The sequence below is a fragment of the Chiloscyllium plagiosum genome, unplaced genomic scaffold (genome assembly GCF_037043375.1).
Source record: "Chiloscyllium plagiosum isolate Xiang-an unplaced genomic scaffold, Cpla_swu_hap1 HiC_scaffold_21, whole genome shotgun sequence".
In the NCBI taxonomy this organism is placed as follows: Eukaryota; Metazoa; Chordata; class Chondrichthyes; order Orectolobiformes; family Hemiscylliidae; genus Chiloscyllium; species Chiloscyllium plagiosum.
Window position 1 is genome coordinate 11,313,144 of NW_028270159.1, and position 21,666 is coordinate 11,334,809.

The following is a 21,666-nucleotide window of genomic DNA, read 5'->3' on the forward strand; positions in this document are numbered from 1 at the left end:
ACTGTATTTATCAGCCTGAGTAGATTATTTACATATGTCAGGGCATTGTATCTTCATGCTTTTTTGAGTACTGTATGTATTTGTCTCACTGGCTTTGGTACCTATTTATTTATCTGGCTAAGATATTTATTAATCTTTTTGAGTATAGTATCTATTCATGCATCTTTGTATAATGTCTATTCGTTATTGTGTCTGTTTATTAATTCCACTTGCTGGATATCATATCTGTCTGTTACTAGGGTATGAAACATTTGCATCTAATTGGATACCTATCAATTTGAAAATAATATCTAATTGAGCATCTGAGTAAGTTTCTATTTATCAAACTGATTTATGTATCTTTCTGGGTATCTATTTAGCCATCATTACGTTTTGTCTGTCTATCACTCTGGCCACTAGATCCATTTACCTAAATGACACATTATCTATTCATTTATCTCAATACATTAATTTATCTATATACATACTGTATTTATTTATCTTTGTGAGCATGATCTATTTATCTATCTGAATACTACTTTTTTTAACTCTGGGACTGCAGTAGGAATTTATCTGCCTGGGACCATATATATATTTGTCCTGGTACTATATGTAATAATTAATGTATTTGCATTTATTTATTCATCTGTCTGGGTATAATATCTACTTACCTATCTAAATACTTTATGTACATACTCTCTGGATACTAGTGAATTCATCAGTCCATCCCTGGCTAAGTATTTATCTATCAATCTAGTATTCTGTATTTCTTTATCTATTTGCATGCATTACTCAGATGGATAAATAGATATTGTATTTATTTATCTAATTCAGCACAATATTTATTTATTCATCACTTTACAGTACTAGCATAATATCTTTTTTTTGCATACAATATCCATTTGTCTATCTATATACTATATTCATTTAAATTAATGCATCTCTTTAACCGTGGGTGAATTATGTAGTAGCAATACGGAATACTGTAATCTGTTTATTTATACTGTATATATTTATCTATGTAAAGTATCTATTTATATGTTCAAGAATGCTTTAGCTTCAAGTAGGGTACAGCTTCAATGCATGGCTTTGTGTATTGAACCCAATTATCTAACTTTGTACAGGATTTATGTACATATGTATTACCGTATCTGGATGCTGTTTTGGTTTATCAATCTAGATACTGTACAATGTTTTCATCTGAGTACAGTATCTACAGAGCTATTGTGGGACTATAATTATTTAGTATTTCCTTATATATTTGGATATGAAATTTATTTTATCAGATACTCCGTTTATCTGTTTGCAGTATTGATCTTTGCACTGAGTCTATTTATCTATGTGGATACTATATCTATATAAATATATCTATATCTCTTTGGAAGGTATATTTATTTATCTATCTGGGACTGTATACCATATCTATTTATCTATTTGGTGCAATAAGTATCAACCTGGTTACCATTTAAACTCATTTATTTTTCTCCCTGGCATCTCAGTCTAAATATCTACCTGGGTTCAGAATACAAAGTATTTAACTATCTGAATAACATATCTATTTAATCACATGGATACAGAATGTATGTATTTGAGTGCTATATCTATTTACCTATTGTGCCATAGTCTGTATCTGTCATGGGGGTACAGTATCCATTTATCTTTTGCCATACAGATTGATTCACAGATCCACTCCCGGATACACAAATTGATATATATATATATACACATTGTTTCATGTTTGATAAGTACATAATCTACTCATAAGCAGATATGATACCAGATAAATAAGCATTGCAAGTATCATTCATGAATCTATATACAATATCTATCTACTATCAATTAAACACCTAATATGTTTATCTCTCTTCAATAATTTGTTATTTATGTTTCTGAGTCCTATCTATTTATTTTTCAGAGTGTATTATCTTTTTGTCTGTAGTTTCTATTTTCTATAAGTATACAGCATCAATATATTTAGCTTGGACTGTATATAGCTGTCTGTCTGGATACGGTATCCATTTACCCTTATTGATGAATATATTATTTTTCAATTTAAGTTTATTCAATTAATTCATGGGAGGTGGGCATCACTGGCTAGGCCAACATTTATTGCCCATCCCTAGTCTCCTTTGTGAAGGTGGTAGTGGCTTGCCTTCTTGAAATGCTGCAGTCCATTTGATGTAGGTATCCCATAATGCTCCAGGGTTTTGACCCAGCCAAAGTGAAGGGATGGTGATAAATTTCCGAGTCAAAATGGAGAATGGCTAGGATTGGAACTCATAGGTGGTGGTGTTTCCATGTATTTTCTGCCCATCTCCTTCTAGTAGGCAGTGGTTAAAGTGTTGTCTAAGGAGCACTGGTGAATTCCTGCAGTGCAGCTTGTAGATGGTCCACATTGCTGATATTGAGTGTTGATAGCAGAGGGACTGAATGGCACCACAGCCACAAACAATCAAGTGGCCATGTTGTTCTGAATAAAGTCGAGTTCTGCACTCACTCAGACAAGCACATGGATGATTTTGGGATAGTGTAGGGGGACGAGCTGAGAATACTTCACAGGTCGGCGCAACATCGAGGGCCGAAGGGCCTGTTCTACGCTGTATTGTTCTATGTTCTATGCTCTAATCCATCAGACTCCTGATATGCCTTAGGAAGAGTAGACATGCTAAAATTGGACATGGAATGCTTCAGTATCTGAAGAGACACGAATACTGCAGAACTTTGTGCAATCATCAGTGAATATCCTCTTCTCACCTTATAATGGAGGTAAGGTCATTGATAAAGCAGGTGAAGCTAGTTGGGCCTTGGACATTACCCTGTCAAATTCTTGCAGTGATGTCCTGGAGCTGGGATGACTGACTTCCAACAATGAGAATAATTTTCCTTAGTTCTAGATATGACTGCAACTAGAAGACAGTTTTACCCCAGCTCCCATTGATTTTAGTCTTGACAGGTTGCTTTCATGGTGCACTCAGTCAAATGTGGCCTTGACATCAAGGGAACTCACTCTCACCTCACCTCTGGAATGTGTGTCTCTCCTCCATGTTTGAATCAATGCTGTAATAAGGTCGGGAACTGAGTGGCTCTGGCAGAACCTAAACTTAGCATCAGTGAGCAAGTTATTGCAAAGCAAGCATTGCTTGAAAGCATTGTTGGACATCTTCCATCACTTTACTGATAATCAAGAGCAGCCAGAATGTGACAGTAATTGGCTGGGATGGATTTGTCCTTCTTCTTGCGTAGAGAACATACCTGGGCAAATTTCCTCATTGTTGGGACGATACCAGTATTGTCGTTGTACTGGAACAACTTGACTAGGGGTGCAGCAAGTTCTAAAGCACATGTCTTCAGTACCATTTCCAGAATATTGTCAGAACTGATAGGTTTTGTGGAATCCAGTGCCTCCAGCTGCTTCTTGATATTACATTGAGTGAATTGAACTGGCCACAGTTGAATGCAATGTACATAATTTTGACTGTTTTGTTTAAATGCTGTATCAATAATTTGTCAGGATAAAATATCCAGTTTTTTCGTTTGTACAATGAATGCACTTACCTGTCTGGGAAAGTATCTGCTTCTCTCTCTGGGCATGAATTCATTTATTTAATTGCATTTTAAAAATAGCTATGCTATCAGATAGGTAAATAGATATTGTACATAGGCTATTATCTAACTGCATACTGTACTCTATTTATTTACCTATTTGCATATAATATCTATTTATCTGTCTGGGCGCTGTATCTATATTTCCCAAAAGGAATATAATATTGATTTAACTATCATCATCCAGAATTAAATTATCTCTCTGAATATTTATCTTTCTGTAAGCAATATCTATTTATTTATCTGATACAATTGATATCTAAGTCATTGTGTGCATTGTCTATTTATCTATTTTAATAAAATGTGTACCTTATGTAGCACAGTACCATATGTATTAATCTAGTCAGGTACAATATCTATTTATATATCTAAAGGAATTGTAATAATCAAATATGATTTGGTTTAAATGTAGGCCTTTATGTTGTGTATGTTTACCAAGCTAGGTATAGGACCTATGAATCCATATACACTGTGATGATGTTTAGTTTTGCACATACTGTATCTATTTATTTATCTGATCTATGTATTCATTTATGTATCAGACTACTGTATCTATTTGTCAATCTCAGTAAAATGAGTACTTAATTACATGAGCACTGTATGAAATTATCTATCATTACTTGGATAAAGTATGAGCATGGATAGAGGATTGGTTGCCTAACAGGAAGCAAAAAGTAAGGATAAATGAGTGCTATTCTGATTGGCAATCAGTGACTAGCGGTGTGCCTCAGGGATCGGTGTTGGGAACTACAATTATTTACAATTTATATAGATGAATTGGAGTTGGGAACCAGGTGTAATGTATCAAAGTTTGCAGATGACACTAAGATGAGTGACAGAGCAAAGTGCGGAAATGTGTTGCTGGAAAAGCGCAGCAGGTCAGGCAGCATCTAGGGAACAGGAGAATCGACGTTTCGGGCATTAGCCCTTCTTCAGGAATGGGCTAATGCCCGAAACGTCGATTCTCCTGTTCCCTAGATGCTGCCTGACCTGCTGCGCTTTTCCAGCAACACATTTCCATCTCTGATCTCCAGCATCTGCAGACCTCACTTTCTCCACAGAGCAAAGTGTGCAGAGGACTGTGAAACTTTGCAGAAGAACATAGATACTTTAAGTGAGTGGACAAAGGTCTGGAGATGGAATACAATTTAATAAATGTGAAGTCATCCATTTTGTTAGGAGTAATAGTAAAAAGGATTATTACTTGAATGGTAAAAAGTTGCAGCATGCTGCTATGCAGAGGGACCTGGGTATCCTTGTGCATGAATCACAGAAGGTTGGTCTGCAGGTACAACAAGTAATTAAGAAGGCAAATGGAATTTTGTCCTTCATTGCTAAAGGGATTGAGTTTAAAAGCAGGGAGGTTATGTTACAGCAGTATAAGATGCTGGTGAGGCCACACCTGGAGTACTGTGTGCAGTTTTGGTCTCCTTACTTGAGAAAGGATGTACTGGAGGGGGTGCAGAGGAAGTTCGCTGGGTTGATTCTGGAGTTGAGGGAGTTGGCTTCTGAGGGGAGACTGAGTGGACTGGGATTATACTCATTGGAATTCAGAAGAATGAGGGGGGACCTTATAGAAACATATAAAATTATGAAGGGAAGAGATAAGAGAGAAGTAGAGAGGATGGCAGGTGAAACTAGGACAAGAGGGCATAGCCTCAAGGTTAGAGGAGCAGATTTAGGACTGAATTGAGAAGGAACTTTTTCGCCCAGAGGGTTGTGAATCTGTGGAATTCCTTGCCCAGTGAAGTAGTTGGCGTTACTTCAGTAAACATTTTTAAAGCTAAGATAATTTTTTTTGAACAACAAAGGAATTAAGGAATATGGTGAGAGCACGGGTAAGTGGAGCTGAGTCCATGGTCTTATTGAATGGCAGAGCAGGCTCGAAGGGCCAGATGGCCTACTCCTGCTCCTAGTTCTTATGTTCTATGTTCTATGTTCTTGTAATTATCTCTGAGGAGACAGTGTTCTATTAAGATGCTGTATCTTTCTGCCTGGCTATTTATCAATTTATCTCCAAGGCGCCATAATCTAAATATCTTTTTGAATACTGTTTCCATTTATTGATTGGGAAACCATATCTATTTAACTAAATGAGTATATTAACTATCTATCTATTTGTATATATAATCTATTTGTCTAACCATTTGCCTATCCAGGTAAATATCTATTTATCTATCTGGGCACTCCACAATTTATTTGTCAGAAAACTATTTATTTGTCCATCCAGGAACTATTTCTTAATATTTCTGGTTATGTTTACATTGATCTATCAATATTTAATATGTATTTATTTTTATGTCTACTATGGCTACTTAACTCTCTGAGCACAGTATCTATTTATCTAGTTTAAATATTGTTCTGTATTTAACCATTTGATTGAATATATCTTTATAACATATTTTTTAATCTATGGTGATTCAACAACTATGAATCTCTGTCTTTATGCTATTGCCATTTAATTCTCAAGCTAGTATATTTACCTCACTGTGTGCTGAATCTTTTTATTTGCTTAGGGTATTTGTATTTCTTTTATCCAACTGGTACTTCCTTCTGTTTATCTCTCTGGTATTGTTTAGTTAACTAATTGTATATTTTATTTATATACCTATTTATGTTCTGCACCCACTTATTTAAGTTGTTACACTGATACATGAGAGTGTCCATTAATTATGATGACCACAGTACTTATCTCCCTGTGTTATGTGTCCTCTTGTTTTTGTCAGTTCCCTTTCTGTTTATCTCTCAGGTTCTTCTGTCTATACGTATTCACTAATGATGACACGTTGTATCATCTCAGATATTAAAACCATTGTACTGACTTGCAACAGTATTTGTACAACATTTTGGTTTGGGTTGATAAATGTGTAGTAATGACAACCTTGACCAAATGAGGATCTAACCATATCCTTTAACTTTTGATGGAATCATCATTGCTTAAAAATGTGTTGCTGGAAAAGCGCAGCAGGTCAGGCAGCATCAATGGAGCAGGAGAATCGACGTTTCGGGCATAAGCCCTTCTTCAGGAAGAAGGGCTTATGCCCAAAACGTCGATTCTCCTGCTCCTTTGATGCTGCCTGACCTGCTGCGCTTTTCCAGCAACACATTTTTAAGCTCTGATCTCCAGCATCTGCAGTCCTCACTTTCTCCTATGGAATCATCATTGCTTAAGACTCCAACATCAACATCTTGGGTGGTCACCATTAACCAAAATCTTAACTGGATGAACTATATAAATACCACAGCTACAAGAAAGATTCAAAGACTATCCTGCAGTATGTAAATCATCTCCAGAACTGATCTGCCATCAGCAAGGCACAAGATTGGCATGTGATGGAATATTCTCCACTTGCCTGGATGAGCCAACTCCAGCATTCATGGAGCACACTACAATCCAGGGCAAAGCTATTTTGCTTAGAATCTCATTTGCATCCTTATAGATTCCTTCCTTCCGCCATCAGTGCAGCAGAGGGAACGCATGTACAATCTATGAGATGCGCTGCAGAAACTCCCCAAGACATCTTTACAGAATCTCTTAACCCACTAACTCTGTTGTCTAGATGACAAGGGAAGTAGGGAGCATCAGTTTGCAAGATTCCCTCTGAGTTATGCAATTCCTGACTTGGAAGTATATCACCATTCCTTCATTGTTTCTGGATCAAAATATTGGATTGTCCTACCCAACTGCACTGTTTGCATACTAATAACACATGGCCTGCAGCAGTAAGAAAATACAGCTCACCATCTGATTAATAAATGAAAACAGCATCCACCTTCTATGAATTAGGATTAAAAACTAACATATCTACTATATCTATTTAAATATTTTCAGTACTGCATCTATTTATGTATCTGGATGCAATATGTATTTATCTATTTTGTTGTGAATTTGTGGAATTCTCTATGCCAGGGAAATATGGATGCTCAGTCATTGAGTATATTCAAAACATAAATCATTCAATTTTTGAGTAATAGAGAATTAAACAATATCAGGATAGCTTGCGGAGACAGAGTTCTAAAAAACAATCAATCATGACCTTATTGATGAAGTCTTTTAGGGGAAATATGTCAACCATTGCATCTATTTGTCATGCTCTTATGTGCCCACTTATACCTGGATGCTGGAACCATTTACTTATCTGGGTTTTGTATCTGTGCACCTCTCTGGGATGGGCATCTATTTGAAGAGTCAGACTTGAAATGTTAATTCTAGTTCATTCTTCATAGATACTGCCACACCTGCTGAATTTTTCCTGCATTTTTTGTGTTTATAATCCATTCGTAAGTCTAGATATCTGATCATTTGGACATATTGTCTATCTCCCTGGCAATGATGTCCATTTATCTATTAAATATCAATTTTCCCATCTCAGTATGCTATCTATTTATCTATATAGATGCTATATCTATTCTCACTCTGGGCACTTTTTAATATTTATTTAGGACACTGAATCTATTCTTTCACAGAGTAGTTTGTATACAGCTCTCTAGCTACGGTATTTATTTCATTAGATTTTGTATTCTCTTTTGGATAGCTAACAGGTACCTTACTTCAACTCTCTGGAATCTATTATTTATATGCATAACCTATATATTTATCTATCAACATGGGTTATGTATTTTATCTTTTTTTGTTTGTATTCAGCTTACTTGACTATGTACTCTGTCCTTTTATCTCTTCGAGTGCAGTCCTCATTATCTTCATGGGATTAAATTCATCTCTCCGAGTGCTACTTATTTCAATCTATTTGTGTAGTGCATCTATTTCTCCATGCGAATATAGTGTATTGATGGGAATTCTTTGTACTTATCTATTTAGCTTCTGCATCTCTCTACCTGCTACTGCACAATATCTGTTCATTTGAGCACTTTACCTGTTAATCTTTCTTGCATAATTTATTTGTTTATCTATCTGGATAAGGTAGAATCTATTTGTCTTTCTGGTACTATACCCATTAATCCACCTGGTATGGAAGCTATTTATCTATCTGGAAAATGTAACTATGCATCTTTTGCATACTGTACTGATTTATATATCAATGTACATAATATATTTATCTCTCTTTGGTATGTATATCCCTGCATGAGTTCCTAGCCCAACCATTTACACAGGTCTCAATTCCATTTGCAACTTCTCAGAAAATGAAGTAATTATGACTGTCTGCAGCGAGATCTTGGCAACATCTACATTGGGCTGATAAGTAACAACTGGGTCAGATAAAGCCCCGTAAAGGTCACTTTGAACAAGAGAGAGTCACCTTCCAACTTTCAATGCGATTGCTATCACTGAATATCCCACTATTAACATCCCAGAGGACCTCATCAACCAAGAACTTAACAAGAAAAAAACACACACACAAAGACTATGGGTACAAGACCAGGTGAAAGGCTGGATAATCAGCAGTGAATAAATAATCTCTCGAGTTATCAGTATCTGCAAGGCACAAGTCAGGGATGTGATGGAATACTTTCCACTTGCCTTGATGAGTGCAGCACCACCAGTACTCAGGAAGGTCATCACCATCAGGTCAATGTTGCCTGCGTGATCAGCAGTACATCCACCACCATAAACATTCACTCCATCTACTGTCAACACATCATGGGCAGCAGTGTATATCAAATGCAAAGCAGAGCTACACCAAGGCAACTTCTGCCACTCAGACAGATAAGGGTAGCAAGGCATATGGAAACACCACAACCTAGTAGGTCCCCTCCAAGCTATGAACCATCCTGACTTGGAAATATATCACTGGTCCCTCATTATCACTGTATCAAATACTGGAATGCTGTACCCAATAGTAGTGTGAATTTGTCTACAATATATGGATTGTAACAGTTAAAATATGCAGCTCAACATCACTTTTCCAAGGACATCTGATACCCCTATTGTTTAAATGAATAAAAGAAATATTTATCAGTGTACTTCAGTCATTTATCTGTCTGGGCAACATAAAAACTTATCCATTAGACAGCAACATCTATCCATCTCTTTGAGTACTATATCTATTTCTCTGGGTGCTGTATCTATTTATCTATCTGTATTCTCTATTGCTATGTCTCCCTGAGTCACAATCCATTTATCTGTCAGGGTGCTGTATATGTCAAGTTCTGAATCATTTTTATCTGTGTATGTAGTCTGTAGACATTAATTATTTGCAATATCTTTAGTTTGGCTTCTGTAGACATTTAATGCAGCATAAAAAAACAGAAAGTGACAGAAAACCTCTGCAGGTCTGGCAGGATACGTAGAGAGAGAAAACAGAGTTAATGTTTCAAGTTGAATAACTCTTTTTCAGAGCTGCTTGAGAAACATGCTGGAGGAGAGACATAACTTGAAACATTATGTCTCTCTCCACAGATGCTGCCAGACCTGCTGAGCTTTGTTAGCACTTTCTGTTTTTACTTCAAATCTCCAGTATCTGCAGTATGTTTATTTATGTATAGGAACTGCATTCAGTGTTTAGGGCAGGAACTAGTCCTGTGTGTGTTTACCTGTGTGCAGATAATATTTATTGGATATTATACGTAAAACAACAATTTGCATTTATAAAATACCTTTAATGTAGTGAAATATTATAAAACAAACATTATAAAAAAAACTATGGGAAGGAGCCACATAAGGAGATATTATGTTAGATGACCAAAAGCTTGATCAAAAAGGTACTTACGAATGTCTAAAAGAAGGAAAGTGAGGCATAGAGGTAGAGAGATGTAGTCAAGGAATTCTAGAGTTTAGGATTTGGGTCACTGAAAGCACAACTGCCAATGATGCAGACATTGTAATTGGGAATACACACAATAGGCCAGACTTAGATATCTGAGAGAGTTGTGGGACTGGAATAGATTACCAGTCTTGGAGGAATTTGAAAATGAAGATGAGAAGCTTAAAGGCAAGTTATGGTTTGACCAAGAGCCAATGAAGGTCATTGAGCATAAGAGTGAGACCCAGATATATACCAATGTACAAGCTTAAATTGTGCATTACACTGCTTAATACATAAGTACCTGGACAGCCTATGTACATGTGTATCACTAGATAAATGGTCTAATATTCTTCAAGTGGTGAATTTACAATAGCGCAGGAAATAAGAGTTTGAGCTCTTAGTTCTGTCACAACAACTTTCACTAATACACAGGTACCGTACATTGCATTTCCAGCCGATATATAAATCTGGATTCGATTCAGTTGAGACTTTTTTTTGCTGTTGCAGGAGATTTGGGAGGAAATGTGCTGCTTGTCAGCAGGGAATCCCTCCTACCCAGGTGGTCCGGAGGGCGCAGGATTTTGTCTATCACCTGCAGTGTTTTGCTTGCATTGTTTGCAAACGCCAACTAGCCACTGGTGATGAGTTTTACCTCATGGAGGACAGCAGACTGGTCTGTAAGGGAGATTACGAAGTGGCAAAGCAAAGAGGTGAGTTTACTCCTACCCTGCCTCACATCAGTAAATCAGTGAAGCATTATTATTGTTCCTGACTTTCCAAATGCATCAACAATTCGATTAAGTTAATTTTTTGATGCAATTAATAGGTCAGCCATCAAATCATTTTTTATTGACAGAAGTTATGAGTAAAATGCAATTGAGCAAAGATCTATGTCTTCTTTTATGATACATCGATCAATTTGATTAATAATAATAATTAGGAGCAGGCTTAGGCCATTTGGCCTCTTGAGCCTCCTGCACCATTCAATAGGATCTTGGCTGATCTGGTAGAGGTCTGAGCTGCACTTTCTTATCTGCATCCCTTACTCCTTTGTTCATCAAAAGCTATCAAATTTAGCCTTGATCCTTCATAGATCCAGCTTCCAATATGCTTTGGGAGAGAGAAATGCACAGGTTTGGAAGTCTCTGAGAGAAACAAACAGATTTCTAAATTTCTGTGCTAATATTGAAAATTTGTTGAAAACATTCTTTCTGAAATAAAGTAAAATGAACACATTAACTTTCAAAGCACACACATATATATACATATATATGTTCAGAAATTCATGTACACATGTGTTCATCTAAAGGTAAAGTCACCATAACCTTATTCCCTCCTGAGAGATGGACAGCTGGCGATGGTGTAACACAAGGGTCACCATATCTTAAGTGAGGGGAAGTGTTGAAAAGGAGAACTTTTTTATGGTAACCACTGCCACTGCAGAAATTGAACCCACATTGCTAACATCACTAATTGGTCATCTGGTCTACTGAGCTAACTGACCTCCAATATGCTATGTACAATCCTGATGAAAGGTTCTGACCTGATACATCGACTCCCCCCTCCCCTCCTCTGATGCTGCCTGACCTGCTGTGCTTTTTCCAGCTCAACTCTCTATCCACTCTGACTCTCTAGCATCTGCAGTTCTCACTATCTCCATATTACGAATGCTGACTCATTCAGAACAAATTAGCAAGCACCTTGTCATGGGCACCTACATTGACACCCTGTTACCCAATCACAGGTATTGTCACACAAAATGCTGATGTATGTTACCCGCTTCCTATGGCTAACAACCTGTCCCAATTCCATTCCCCCATTCAGTCTGGGGGTGGGAGGTGAAAGGAGTCAAAATGTGTGGTGCTGGAAAAGCACAGCTAGTCAGGCAGCATCCAAGGAGCAGGAGAGTCGATGTTTTGAGCATAAGCTCTTCATCAGGAATGTGAAGGGATCCAAGGGGGCTGAGAGATAAATGGGAGGAGTGTGGAGGGACACTGGGAATGCGATAGATAGATGCAGGTGGGGGTGTGTGATGATAGGTCAGGGTGGAGGGTGGAGCGGATAGGTGGGAAGGAAGATGGAAACGTATGACAGTTCAAGAGGGTGGTGCCAAGTTGGAGGGTTGGATCTGAGATAAGGTCTGGGGAAGGGAGATGAGGAAACTGGTGAAATCGACATTGATCCCGTGTGGTTGGAGGATCCCAAGGTAAAAGATGAGGCATTCTGCCTCTAGGCATCATGTGGCTAGAATTTGGTGGTGGAGGAGTCCCGGGACTTGCACGTCCTTGGTGGAGTGAGACGGGGAGATGAATTCTTCGGTCACAGGGCAGTGGCCAGTTCACACTTTCTCCTGGGGGGGTAAAACCTAAGCAGATGATTGTTAAGATGATTCTGGAAGAAATTAGTCTGCTCCTGACAATTGAGCCCACTCAGATATGGACTTTTTTATTTCACTTGCAGAAGCAGAAACCAATGCCAAGAGGCCCCGAACCACAATCACTGCCAAGCAGTTGGAAACTTTGAAGAATGCCTATAACAATTCCCCCAAACCAGCTCGCCATGTGAGAGAACAGCTTTCGTCTGAGACCGGGTTGGACATGCGTGTGGTCCAGGTATGGAAACACTCACTGGAGCTTTTACTTTCTTAAAATTGTAACTTCTGAAAGGAGAGAAATCCTGGACCCATACAACAGAACCTTTACAGAAGAGGAAAGGTAATTGATACAAGGCTTTGATTAGATGTGATGAAGGAACTGACACCCATCAATTACCTGCTATTCTTCGGCATCCAGGGAACAGGAGATTCGACGTTTCGGGCACAGGCCCTTCTTCAGGCCCTGAAGAAGGGCCTGTGCCCGAAACGTCGAATCTCCTGTTCCCTGGATGCTGCCTGACCTGCTGTGCTGTTCCAGCAATAAAGTTTCAACTTTGATCTCCAGCATCTGCAGACCTCACTTTCTCCTGCTATTCTTCATCTACCGATTGTCTGCCTTCTAAGCTCCTTTATATTCTGGCTTTAATCACTCAGAGAGTAGGGGTCTGGTAACAGGCTGCACTCTACATTTATAACAATACTGGTTTGCCAGAGGAACATGTGTAAAGTTTAGTTTATGAGACATTCTCTCCATAAATAAGTGTTAGACAATTTCTAATCTCTCTAAATACAGTGAAGAAAATTACCATGAAACTGCAGTTTGGGACTCTTGTAATCACAGTGAAGTTCAAAGTAAGAATAGTATTACTTTAAATCCTATTCCACTACCTTTCAGGTAGGCGATGTCTATCCATTGCTCCCTACCCTCAATGTCAATATTCTTGCTCCCACATTGAGAGTCCCAGTTCAGATATAATTATACACATGTAAATAGATAGAACTGATATCAACAACCTGGAGAGAATGGACTATTCAGTCTTGTACCACAATGAAATAGTCACCAGGTTTCCACGGGGATTCCTTCTGGTCATTATTTCTCGAGGTTGTGGGGGCATGTTTGAAAGTTATTGCCCAAGCCTGAGGTAAGCACATTTTGCAATGTCACTCCATGTAAAGATTTTATCAATTTGAGTTTAATGCTTGAAGGAGATAACAAAAAAAGATCAGGGGACCAACTGGATAGATCCCTCAGAGAGCAGACCTGGGTATGATGGGCCAACTGGTCCTAAGAATCCTATGAATTAATCTCACAATGTAGTTTGATCTCAAGCTATATGCTTAACATCAACAAATTAATGGAACAATGTGAGAAAGGTTTATACTTACATTACCACTTTTATACAAATGTGAGGTGATCCCCACTTTACATTTTCCTAATCGAACTGTTCAGAAATGTTACTGTGTACCTCAGGAACAGGTGAAACCTGGTTCTTCTGGCACAAAGGTAGGAACACTTCCATAGCACCACAAGAACCCCTGACCCCACTTTACACGAACAGAGTGAACAGGGAGAAACTCTTTCTGTTTGTTGGAGGGCCAATAATAAGACCACACCAACTTAAGATCATTGGCAAGTGAATCAGAGGAATTTCTTTTTAATGCAACTGGCTGAAAGGGTAGTAGAAGCAGATTCACTATCATTTTTGAAAGAGAATCGGATAAATATTTGGAAGAATTTCCTTTTTGTGAAGACATGGAAAAAGATCAGGAGATTTGGATTAATTGGGTAATGTGACCAAAGAGCTGGCCAAATGGCCTCCTCCTGTATTGATCTAAGATTCTATCTATGTTTATATAACTGGAGGAGAAGGACAAAGTTTGTGAGAGGATTTGTAGCTCGGGTGCTCATTGTTGTGGTTCTGTTCGCCGAGCTGGGAATTTGTGTTGCAAACGTTTCGTCCCCTGTCTAGGTGACATCCTCAGTGCTTGGGAGCCTCCTGTGAAGCGCTTCTGTGATCTTTCCTCCGGCAATTGTAGTGGTTTGTATCTGCCGCTTCCAGTTGTCAGTTCCAGCTGTCCGTTGCAGTGTCGGTATATTGGGTCCAGGTCGATGTGCTTATTGATTGAATCTGTGGATGAGTGCCATACCTCTAGGAATTCCCTGGCTGTTCTCTGTTTGGCTTGTCCTATAATAGTAGTGTTGTCCCAGTCGAATTCATGTTGTTTGTCATCTGCGTGTGTGGCTACTAAGGATAGCTGGTCGTGTCGTTTCGTGGCTAGTTGGTGTTCATGGATGCGGATCGTTAGCTGTCTTCCTGTTTGTCCTATGTAGTGTTTTGTACAGTCCTTGCATGGGATTTTGTACACTACATTGGTTTTGCTCATACTGGGCATCGGGTCCTTCGTTCTGGTGAGTTGTTGTCTGAGAGTGGCTGTTGGTTTGTGTGCTGTTATGAGTCCTAGTGGTCGCAGTAGTCTGGCTGTCAATTCGGAAATGCTCTTGATGTATGGTAGTGTGGCTAGTCCTTTGGGTTGTGGCATGTCCTCATTCCGTTGTCTTTCCCTTAGGCATCTGTTGATGAAATTGCGGGCGTATCCGTTTTTGGCGAATACATTGTATAGGTGTTCTTCTTCCTCTTTTTGCAGTTCTGGTGTACTGCAGTGTGTTGTGGCCCATTTCTGGAGAATTCACCACAAAGGTATACAGGAAAGCCATTCACACAGACCAAGTCCTAAACTACGAAAGCAACCACCCCAACACACACAAAAGAAGTTGCATCAAGACACTGTTCAAAAGGGCCACAACACACTGCAGTACACCAGAACTGCAAAAAGAGGAAGAAGAACACCTATACAATGTATTCACCAAAAACGGATATCCCCGCAATTTCATCAACAGATGCCTAAGGGAAAGACAACGGAATGAGGACATGCCACAACCCAAAGGACTAGCCACACTACCATACATCAAGAGCATTTCTGAACTGACAGCCAGACTACTGTGACCACTAGGACTCATAACAGCACACAAACCAACAGCCACTCTCAGACAACAACTCACCAGAACGAAGGACCCGATACCCAGCATGAGCAAAACCAATGTAGTGTACAAAATCCCATGCAAGGACTGTACAAAACACTACATAGGACAAACAGGAAGACAGCTAATGATCCGCATCCATGAACACCAACTAGCCACGAAACGACATGACCAGCTATCCTTAGTAGCCACACACGCAGATGACAAACAACATGAATTCGACTGGGACAACACTACTATTATAGGACAAGCCAAACAGAGAACAGCCAGGGAATTCCTAGAGGCATGGCACTCATCCACAGATTCAATCAATAAGCACATCGATCTGGATCCAGTATACCGGCCACTGCAACGGACAGCTGGAACTGACAACCAGAAGCGGCAGATTCAAACCACTACAAATGCCAGAGGAAAGATCACAGAAGCGCTTCACAGGAGGCTCCCAAGCACTGAGGATGTCACCTAGACAGGGGACGAAACGTTTGCAACACAAATTCCCAGCTCGGCGAACAGAACCACAACAAGGAGGAGAAGGATTCATAACTCTACTTACCTGAATGAGCCCAACAGCCTGAGAGGGAAGACTACCTACCAGATCTGCAGTTTTCCAGTGAGCATATGGTAATGGTACAAATGACTGTAATGTTATTATGCAAATGTTTGGAACATTTGATATAAAATTATTTGTTGTGCTATTTTCAAAGTGCAAGTGCAGAGAGAGGAATTTAGGGTGAGTGTGTAAAGTGTTCCTACCATAACATAATGGATAATGATATTATTATGATTGTTGGATTTTCCATTGAATTTTACAGCACAGCAATGCACCATTCAGGCCAATAGCACCTTGCACAAAAAGATCTATCCACCTCACTGTGTCTGATCCTATCAGTGTAACATGCTTCTGGACAAGGTGTGTCAGGTCAAAACATTATAAGGAAGATTAGGCAATTACTTTTCCACTAGCTGATAAGAGGTATTAGAAATAATGACAATAAGTAACTTCTATTTTATATAGTTGCCAAAGTATCAGAATGTCCAAAGACTTCACTGAAGCCTTATCAGGCTGATAGTGAGCCCCGGAAAGGTATATATTAAGACAGGTGCTCCTATGCTTGGTCAGATTGCATTGTTTTAAGCAGGGGCTTGAAATGAATAGAGGAAGGTGGAAAGAATTCTTAGATTCCCTACAGTGTGTGAAAACAGGCCTTTCAGCCCAACAAGTCCACACTGACCCTCCGAAGAACAACCCACTCAGACCCATTCCCTTACATTTACCCCTGCACCTAATACTGCGGGCAATTTAGCATGGTTAATTCACCTAACCTGCACATCTTTGGATTGTGGGAGGAAACTGGAGCACCCGGAGGAAATCCATGCAGACAGCTGCCCAAGGCAGGAATTGAACCCGTATCCCTGGCGCTGTGAGGCAGCAGTGCTAACCACTGAGCCACCGTGCTGCCCCAATGAGGGAGGGAATTTCATGGTGTGTAACTGGCTGGAGGCACAGCCACCAAGAGTGGAGTGAAGGGACTGGGGGAATACCCATGCATACATATAAAAGGTGGTGTTGAAGTATTGATTCTATAAATGATCATTGGGTTGTTACAGAGGTTTACATTATAGCAGCTAATAACATTAGAAGTGTGACCATTACCTCTGTCCAATACTTATGGTCCCGCTGAGCCAATTGTCTAATTAGTATCCAGTTAATGGCTACGTTAAATGTCCTTTTATTCGAGCTCACTGGGACCACAACCAGATCCTAGGAGTGAAAATGGAAATCATACACTGAAGGATGGGAGGACATAGTTAGAAAGAGTAATAATCTCAGCAGATTGATTAGAAAAATATGAACTCTAAAGGAAAGGTTACTGTTGTCCTTTGAGGCAGTTCCTAATTTGAACCAGTTAGGTCAATGGATGTGGGAAATGTGGAGTTGTCCAACAGACAATGCAATCCTTGCAACCAGTGGATTTGAATCAACAGTTTTAAAGCACATGCTGATTCTGCAATGCTACCATTACCATTGAGATCAACTTTTATATTGCATTCCTGCTGTTCTGACCTTCAATGTGTGGCCGGTGCTTGGATCTGGGTTTAGTCTGAGCTGAAGATCATTCCTGGACGAGTAGAGGTGTTTGTGCGGGTTAAAAAGTATTACCCATAATGCGTATAGAGCAGGCCAGAAAATCTATGCCAGTAATTAAGCATCACATCAGATTCTTCCTTCAACATCCTGTCTCCACCTTCTCCATCCAACCCCCTTCAATATATCTTTCTAATCCTTTCTCCCTTGTTTGTTTACTAGCTGTCCCTTATTTGTATCTACTCCTTGTTTTGTAACTATTCACTGGTAAACAAGATTATCCTGAATTCCTTATTGAATTGATTTGTAACTATGTTTAGTTCTGATTTCACTGGTAAATGGAAAAAGATATTATTTACATCTACCTTACAATCTTAAAGACCTCTAACAGGTCATCCCGCAGCATGTCTCCAGACTGTTAACTGTCTAAAGAAAAAAGCTGGTTGATAGGATCAGGGTCATGATGTGTTCATTGGTGAATTACCCAGTCTGACAACCGCCTAGCAAGTATTTAATTACAGTGCCTGCTTACTGAAGGTCATCCATGAAATAAGGATTGCAACCCACTGCACATAAGCTGCTAATGGCATTGCATTTAAAGAGATGCACAGTTCTGATTATTTAGCATGAATAAGAGCAGGCGCCACACAGGAAATCTTATTCCTTCTCAATGCCATGTAATTGAACACCCTTAGATACTGATTAATTATTTCATTTTGTTTTGTAATCTGCCGTAGCCCAATCTGGTGCATGACTCTCTAGGCCTCCTGTTAGACAATGAAACTTCTGCTCTGGGGTTGAAGGGGGAGAAAAGGTTGCCTGCTTACCTTTGTTGCCACTGCAATGGTAAGGAACCATTTAGAAGAACAGGGCCAAGAATGGAACAAGTGGCTTTCTCGTAGGCAGCAAGTTTCATGATGAGGAGAAACTGTTGTTTGAACCTGTACCACATTACTGTTATAAAAACAGAAAGTGCTGGAGAAACTCAGTAGGTCTGGCAGCATTGGTGGAGAGAGAAGCAGAAATAATCTTTTGAGTCCAATATGACTCTTCGGAACCCACTGTTGTAACCCTGACAATCAAAGGGAAGAATTACATTTGAGCATGACAGCAAAGATATTGAATCCAAAATGCTGCAGGATCCCCATATGGAAGATGAGATGCTGTTCTTCCAGCTTGTGGTGATCTTCTCCAGGGCACTGCAACAAGCCTGAGACAGAACCATTGGCCAGGGAACACGGCGGTGTATTAAAGTGGCAGGCATCTGAAACTAAGTTGTCTTGATTTTATGCCACTTGGGGATCTCCAAAATGAAAGTCCAGTGCCAAACGTGGTATGAAAAGTATACACAGATGACTCAGATTGCATCAGCATTTTCTAAATGTATCAGAAGTTGACTTCGAAGTTTTGAGAGTATGAAGCAACCAACTCCTGTTCTCAAAGATTTCAAATGCAGCACAGAATTCATCTGATTTGGAGAATTACAGCTCGAGCCAAATAGCATAAGTGAATAGTATAAGATATAACGGAACACACACTGCATCAAATGAAGATATTAATTTGACTATTGCTGCTCTTTCAGACATTTCAAGGTTAGTTATGCTGTACTTCCTGTCTCAATGTGATCCCATTTTTGAAATGCAATGCAAGATCAATGATCTGAGTATAGTCTTGATTACTTTGAGTCTTACTGTGCCCGGTTTTAAAGCAATTGGAATACAACTGCAATACTCTAAACTTTTTATTCACAATTTGTTTATAATGTTAAAAATTTACTGATGTCCTGACCTCAAGAGCTGAAGCGCTATCATGCAGAATTGGCAGTATAACCTGATGATCCAAGTTAGGTTCGGTGCCAAACCTGGAGTAAATTACCTTTTTTTGGTCATATTCTCATTGCAACATTGTGCAAAAGGTTAAAAATTAAAGCAGGACCTCCAGAGGTTTTTGCTGGTTAACTAAAATGCAAGAGTATCTTTGTTTTGAGGTAGTTCAAAATAATTGACACACAGGTGATAAATGCTTATCTCGCTTTTGTCTCCCATAGGTTTGGTTTCAGAATCGCCGAGCAAAGGAGAAACGACTGAAAAAGGATGCTGGGAGACAGAGATGGGGCCAGTATTTCAGGAACATCAAGCGATCCAGAGCAAGCTCCAAATCAGACAAGGACAGCACCCAGGATGATGGGGTAGCCAGTGATGCCGAAGTGTCCTTCACAGGTTGGCATCCGATAGTCACAGAGAGTTGGGGTTGAGTTTTAGTTGCTCTTGACAATCAGCAAATCCAACAATCCTTTTGGACTATCATTGTAAACAGCATCTCAGCTATGTGGGACAGGCGAAGCTGGATCGATTCAGTTAGAAGAGGGACTGTTCGGAAGAGATTTAATAAAGTGCTTCATATTATGAGGGGCTTTGATAGAGTGAATAGGGATAAACTGTTTCCATTGACAGAAGAGCCTGTCACCAGGAGATACAGCTTCAAGGACTTGGCAGGTTGAGGGAGGATGTTTCACTTTGTAGGAGGGCCCAGAACCAGGACTGTGGGACACAGTTTACGATTGAGGTCTCAAATTTAAAATGGAGTTAGGGAGATGCTCTCAGAGGATCATGAGTTGCTGGAATTCTTTTCTTCAGTAAATAGTAGATGCTATTTGAATTTGCTCAAGCCTGGGTTCAATAATATTTAATAGACAAGGGAGTCAAAGGTCATGATTAGGGGGTGGGTGGTGCAGACAGGAAATTGGAATAGAAACAGCAACCAATCAGCCATGACCTTAATGAATGGCAGAGTAGGTTGGAAAGGACAAATGGCCTATTCCTGTTCCCATGTCCCTATATTCTGCCCAATGTGCCCATTTTAAAAATTATCCAGTTAGCTATTAGGATATACCATACTCCTTGTAAAAGTGGTGAAAGTAGGGTCAGCAGCAGCTTACAAATGTATTTGAAAAGTGAACACCTGCACAGTTATGAGGGAAGGGAGTGGTGGAAGTATGGAATGAATTCAGTACCTCCTTCAGAAAGCTACCACATGTACAAAGGGCTTGAATGGCCTCCTTCTACAATTTTATGATTCTAAATGGTTAATATAAGGATGGAAAATCTAACAAAAGAAATGCATATTGATAGTAATTCATGTCACTGAGAATGAGCCTGAGTGGTTATACATAGAATGAATTCACAATGAGGTGTGGTTGGGTGGGGAAGGTGTTGTTTCTGGAAGTAAAGAGTGATATTGGTGAAATTAATAAAGCAAAGATGCAAATACAAACAAAGGAGACAGCTCACAGTTGAAAAATCACCTAATCTCTCCTTTCAACAGCCAGTCTTATCAAACTGTATGTTCTAAATATCTATAGGGCTACCTCGTGTGCCAGGAGTCAGTTAGTTCATTTGGTTGGATGCCTGGTTTATGATGCAAAGTAATACAAACAGCATGGGTTCAATTTCCATTCTGATTGAGGTTACCAGGACAGACTTTCTTCCTCCCCATTACACTCATTGCCTGAAGTGTGGTGACCCTCGAGTAAAACCACTTCTTGGCTCTTTCTAATGCAACAGTTTTATTTGGAGGCGTTAGCTTTGAAGTGATGCTTCTTCAGCAGCGCTTCGAAAGATAATGCCACCAAATAAAGCTATTAGGCTATAACCTGGTGTTGTGTGATTTTTAACTTTGTCCACCCCAGTCCAACACCGGCTCCTCTAAATCATCTCTTTCTAATGAGGGAGTGGCTGTATGATTTGGTCAGACAATGCTGACTTTCCCATAGTTTGTTAGTAACAGTTTGAGAGTGGCCTTTGAAGGAGGCTGGTGTGACAATAATATCCCCGAGCTGGTAATCTAAAACCTCAAGCCATTACATAAGAAATTTAAATTC

General features: G+C 39.4%; 1 protein-coding gene across 2 annotated transcripts in view; it reads left to right on the forward strand.

Annotated features, from left to right (window-relative positions):
* lhx3 (LIM homeobox 3) overlaps positions 1-21,666 on the forward strand; it is a 71,780-nt gene that overhangs the window by 41,956 nt on the left and 8,158 nt on the right. For both annotated transcript variants that reach the window (XM_043720490.2, XM_043720491.2), the window contains exons 3-5: positions 10,794-10,996; positions 12,747-12,898; positions 19,834-20,005. In XM_043720490.2, the coding sequence (XP_043576425.1) occupies positions 10,794-10,996; positions 12,747-12,898; positions 19,834-20,005 (527 nt within the window). The remainder of the gene's footprint in view (positions 1-10,793; positions 10,997-12,746; positions 12,899-19,833; positions 20,006-21,666) is intronic.